The sequence below is a fragment of the Pteropus medius genome, unplaced genomic scaffold (assembly GCF_902729225.1).
Source record: "Pteropus medius unplaced genomic scaffold, Ma_sr-lr_union100, whole genome shotgun sequence".
NCBI classification, from domain to species: domain Eukaryota; kingdom Metazoa; phylum Chordata; class Mammalia; order Chiroptera; family Pteropodidae; genus Pteropus; species Pteropus medius.
The window spans coordinates 2,827,471-2,833,470 of NW_024353907.1; the positions used below are offsets into that span (position 1 = coordinate 2,827,471).

The window sequence follows — 6,000 nt, forward strand, 5'->3', positions numbered from 1 at the left end:
TCTCCTCAAAAGTAATTTAACTACAAGAAGTCATTTCTAATCAAAAAATATTTTTTGGTGTTTACCCCTAAACTACTTAAATTTGTGCTTGTAAATATTTGATCTTCAAATGCCGCTTTATGAATCATTCAGTGTGTCATTGTCACGTTTTTTTTTTAAAAGGTTATGTTCCAAAACAACATTTCACACTGCAAATTGTTGAATTATCCCCTTTATAAAATATATGTCATGTTCACCTTGTATTTGTTATTTGTGTCCGTATCAGTCTTATTACAAATATGACTACAAATTGTACACGAGATTTAAAGAACTTGAAAAATTAAGCCAACCCTGTGTACACAAGTTAGACTCATACTAGAACCAGTGTTTTAAAATTTCTAATCGGTTGCATACCTATACTTTTGTAAGGTATAAAAGAAATGAGTTGAGAGACTAGGTAGGACATAGTTATAGGACAAAAGATGAGCAAGAGCAGTAGAATAAATGGGTTCTTACAGGACGGATGATGGATGAAAGGTAATACATCCTAGAGATCTTAAGGAGTTAATTTATTAACTGATTCAATGAGTTAATTTATTAACTGATTCAATGTGGGAAGAAAGTCCTCATTTATTGATTTGAATCACTTCTGTTAAGTAGGGAATAAAGAAAGTAGCAACAGGTTTTGGAATTGTGAGATAAAGAGGCTCTGAATGGAGATGAGCCATTTGGGAGCATATTGGGTTGAAGATACTCAAGGGATTTATCAGCTGTTGATATAGGCAGATATAAGTCTGGAGCCAAAAAGACAGGCTAGAAATAAGATTTTAAACGTCTTCATTAACAGTGTCTTTTGTCTTTTGTGTTAAAGAAATTTTTAGAAGAGACCAGATTGGTAAACTTCAAAGAAGGAACCTTTTTTTTGAATCAAGACTGCCAGGATTTATTAGCTATTAGTCACTGGTGTGCAGTAGAGTTCTTCAAAACTATTGTAACAACCTTGTGTTACTAAGAGAATTGGAAGAACTGAGTTTGAAGGCTTTGAGAGAACCTCAGTCAGATCAGCTTGGCCATGCAATGTGTCTCACAAGCCCTGTCAGACAGAACTTACCAGTTTCAGTTCTGTGTCTCATTTTCAGATACCAAATCCCTAAAGTAAGTACCATCACAACCTAAGTATTTCTCTAGTCTCATCCATTTATCCTAGACTATTAGTTTTAGGAATGAAGTTTAATAGTTTAATTATACTTTGAAAACTGTGGCAAGCTGTAACAACAAAAAAGAAAGATCAGTTTGTCTTTGACTTAAAAGAGAACCCGACACACCTTTCCTTCTTCCACTTAAATGGTCCATAAAACCCTGTTTCATAAGGGCTTTGTAAAATAACTTGTTTCATCAGCCTGAAGTACCTCTTTCCTTTCTTCTCTCATCTATATCTTTTGGATTCTGTTATGGAATTGTCTTTTAAACTTCTATTACAACATTAAGTGGTTTTTTTTGTTTAGTTGTAGATGCATAGCCACAGCAGTGTGCCTGGAATTGAGAGTAAAGCTGGTTGCCAACATTGTATTCCTAAATGGCTATGTCTACCCTAATTGAATATAGACACAGTGTTGTCTATACACATCTTGTCTACATACTTAGAAATAAGGATTTTGGGGGCAAGCACACAATTTAAACACTCTAAAATAGTGGCATTTAACCCTGACTATGTTTTGGAATAATTTGTTAGAAGCTTTTATCTGGTTCATAGGGTGTCATCCCCAACCCACTGAATCAGAACATCCAAGATTGGATCTGGAATCCAAACATTGCTCTAAATTAATAATTTATATGTAGATACATAATTGTCAATTATGAAAAGTTATCTCATTGCTTGTCTTCAGGATTGGGAATACAGTTGAAGGGTTCTACAATTGAAATGATTCATGAGATAATCACATACTATACAGCTAGACGTAAAACAGTTTAAAGGGAAAGTCTTGAAACTAGTTTTATGTGTTAATTACATGACTATAGATATCCTCCCTCCAGATAGAAATCAAGTTCCTTAGTCTATTTAAAACAAAATACTATAAAGTTATTTTGAAATATTGAACAAGCCAAAAGCTTTTAAAACAAAAGATGACTTTGATGATAAAGATGTCAACAGAAATTGTAATGAATTGAATCTTGTGTTAAATTGGACCAGAAATACTGTATAAAAAGAAAATTACTGGAGCATTAAAAATGTCTTAGGTAAATCTTCTTGGGAAATTAGTTTTCTGTAGACTGCATTCTGCCTTGAGGTTTGTATATAGTCTTTGAACTGCAGAAGCCTCTACTGCATAATTATTTCACCCAGCAGTAGTCAGTTTTGGTACTGCAATATTTCGGTACAAGGTGCAGATACTTCCTAGCTGCTTATGTTGGTTGCAAGGTTGGGTGCTGGATATTTTACCGGTGACATTTCAGGTTGAGGGCCCATTATCATAAGTGGAAATCATTTCTGCTGATTATTTCATGATGTCATGGGTTCGAAATGGTACATCAAAGACTTAATTGCTGCTTTTAAGATTGATTAAGAATTATATAAAACATGGTCCAGAACTATTTCTGCCAGGTTACATTGGAGGACCTTGAGTAGTGATAGAGGAAATGTAGGCTGGGCAATTCAAATTATGCATCTTTCTGCTCTTTGCGGGATTTCAACATAATAATAAAACTAAAATATTAGCATCTCGAAGGCTGTTTCTTTGCAGGTCAGTTTACATCCTTTGATAGGTCAGTTAGGAAATGTCTGTCTTTTATCTAAATATTAATTTATGCTAACAGGATAGATTAGGTTTAGAAATGCAGTACAATCTGAACGTATAGCTGCTGCGCTGCTGTTTTTGTCTAGAGGAAAGCAGTTTGTTATAAAGCATACTTTGCTTTCGTAGTACTCACTTTTTAAAATAGTCTGTTTTCTATTGCCATGGTAGCGCACTCAAGGGATGGTCGAGAACATACAATCTGCTTAGTAGGCCAAGGGAAAATAAAAGCAGTTCTCAAGGTCTTCAGATGTTGGATTTTTTTTTCATTCAGTCAACCATGGCAAAAAATTTTTCACTTTTGTTTTGTTGGCCGTTATATTCCCTAGTGTCTGCATTGTCCTAAAGGCATTATAGGCTCTTGATAAGTATTTGCTGAATGGATTAAATATTACTGCAAATGTAGGCTAGTCTAATTATCCATGTACATAACAGACATTCGTGACTGAATATAATAGCTACTGTGTCATACCAAGTGGTGTCTTCTAATTTTTCTTGTAACATTAGGTGGCTGACATTCGTTTAGTTTTGTTAATTGAGGGTTCTAGTTGAACAAGTATAGCTCGTTGATTCTGTGTTGAAATATAGTACTGAAAAGTTGATTATTTCTCTTGTTAATGAACTTTTTGAGCTTACACCTAGAAGTTGTCATTATACATATCAATTTCAGTTTGTCCAACAGTTATAAAAAATATAACTTTTTAGATATTTGGATTGTGGATAGGAATGAGCTTATTGTGGTTAATTTTTAAGAAGTGCCTTGTATTTTGACTGTTGATTACTCTAAATAGTAAAAATATGAATATACATTTGTGGAAATATTTTTTAGAGGAGTTCAAACAGATTTACTTTTTTATATTAAAAATTTTATACCAGCCTCTAGTACTTGTCTTCGGACCGGGTATAATGTTGACAAACTAGATGCCAGATGTCACCCAGTGTTCCTGATTATGATTTGCATTCTTAAAAATTAGTATTATACATTAAATTTAACATGTATTTTTTTGAACAGTTTTATATATTGTAAGTGGATGCTGTAACTATTAATTGATTAATATTGCCTACACATGCATTCTAAAAGGATAATTATGTTTCATAAATGAACTTGAACACAAGCTATTTGATATATTCTTTGTAGTATTTCAAACAGTTTTAAACAACATTAAGTACAATGATTATTAAAGAATCAGGACAGTTTTACCCTTTATGATAATTCTCATAGTCATTTTTGTTTGTTTCTAAAGTTTACATCTCATTTTGAGATAAGCGGTGGTGTTCTGACATTAATACCATTGAACTTTTACTTACAGTTTTTAAAATAATGATGTGTTCCATTTAAACCATTTTATAACCAATACTTTTTATTTGAAGATTTAAACATCCAAAGCATTTTTCATATAAACAAAAACACACATAGGGTAACTTAATAAAGTTATTTCTTCCCCAAACTCTCTATTCTCAATAACCTGTCTGTTATCAGCAGAAATGTTCAAAGTAATTCTAGGTGGTTATCCTAGTATGTTTTATCTGCATAGCATTGACTTATCATTATGTTAGACCTTACATACCTGAAAATTATTTTGAGACGCATTTATATGACTGAATTCAATGCATTAATTTTTTTCACTTTCTTCTTGCAGCATTTTCAGTTAGCTTTGGTTGACTGTAATCCCTGTACTTTGTCCAATGCTGAAAGTAAGTATTATTAAGCACTATAGTTTCCTACATATATTCAGATAACTGCATGGCAAATAGTAGTAGTAGTAGCGACAGCAGAAGTAGTAATAATAATGATAGTGATAAATCCTGTGCAGTTTTTTTCTTGTAGAATTGTTGAATTTAACTGTATTGGTTGCCATGGCTACTTGTACAGATGGAGCATGTGAGAGCAGTTATTGTGGACAGCCAGTGTGTAAAAGAGATATGACAGTGAACTGAGTCGTTGAATTAAAATTATCCGCACTAATGGACAAGATTGATTAGTTGTGTATTAATGATATTGTTGATGACTTGGGGGGATTAAAAATGGGGTTTTCCAGTCTTTTAGGAAAAATGAGCGTACTTAGATTTATATGTGGTAGCTCACTGATTCTTGCTATGTGGTATTAAAATTATTGGTAATTATGAAGACATATTTTGCTTTTTTCTTACAGTTTTACACATCATAAAGTTCGAGCTGACTTTTTCAATGAATTAAAAAAGAATGTCTGTAAAGCATTTTCGGATACAGTGGTTTTTTGCAGACATTTATTTTCTGCTTTTATGTAGGTTTCTTTCCAAAAGCAGAATTGAGTTGAGTTGTTTATCAATAAATATGTATTGCCATTTTTATTTAGTATACTTTAAAGTAGCCAATAAAAATTTTAAGAATGTTAGTTTTAAGCTGGCTTTCTTTAAAACTTTCTTACTTGAAAAAAAAATTTAATAAGAATGTATAAAAATTGAATCATTTTTAATGATAATTTAAGGTCAAGCGAAGGATTCTAGGTTTTAGAAAGTCAGTATTTTGCTATAAGTAACTTCATTTTTTTAACCACATAGAAAGGTATTAAGTAAAAAGTAAGTAGTCTCAGTGTTAAAAATGCTTAAGAAAATGATTGAATCTGTGTAAAGCTATAGAAATTTAAATATAACTTGCATGTAACATGAATTAAGACATAGTATGGATTAAATCATCATCTAAATCAGACCAATTATCTTACACTTTTACTAAAGGCAATTTCTTCAGCTTACTAAAGGCAATTTCTTGAGCAAACAAAAAATTTCTATTTTCTTTAAATGAAACTTGGGATTTTGTACTTAAAAGTGTATATGCTGAATAAATGATGGGAAGGTAACAGATGCAGCAGTATTTTAGTTTCTTTTTTTTTTTAATTAAGTTTATTGGGGTTCATTGGTTAATACAATTATTTAATTTTCAGGTGTACATTATAATTTAACACCTGTATATTCTATTGTGTTTACCACCCACAGTCCAGTTTCCTTCAGCTACCGTATATTTGATCCCCTTTACCCACTTCACCCTCCCCCTATCCCCTTCTATATAACCCTTTACCCCATTTCATTTCTTCCTCCTCCCCCACTCCCTACCCTCTGGTAACCACTAGTCTATAGTCCATGTCCATGAATCTATGTTTGTTTGTGCAGCTCATTTATTGCGTTTAGGTTTATATCCCACATATAAGTGATATCATGGGATTTTCAGCTTTTCCTGTCTGGCTTATTTCAC

At 32.3% G+C, this 6,000-nt stretch overlaps 1 protein-coding gene across 10 annotated transcripts in view; it reads left to right on the forward strand.

The window, feature by feature from the left end:
- KDM6A (lysine demethylase 6A) overlaps positions 1-6,000 on the forward strand; it is a 197,075-nt gene that overhangs the window by 102,537 nt on the left and 88,538 nt on the right. For 9 of the 10 annotated variants that reach the window (XM_039851562.1, XM_039851566.1, XM_039851565.1 and 6 more), the window contains one exon: positions 4,412-4,466. The exons of the other annotated variant lie outside the window; for it this stretch is intronic. In XM_039851562.1, coding sequence (XP_039707496.1) covers positions 4,412-4,466 — 55 coding nt within the window. The remainder of the gene's footprint in view (positions 1-4,411; positions 4,467-6,000) is intronic. 10 annotated transcript variants of the gene reach the window in all.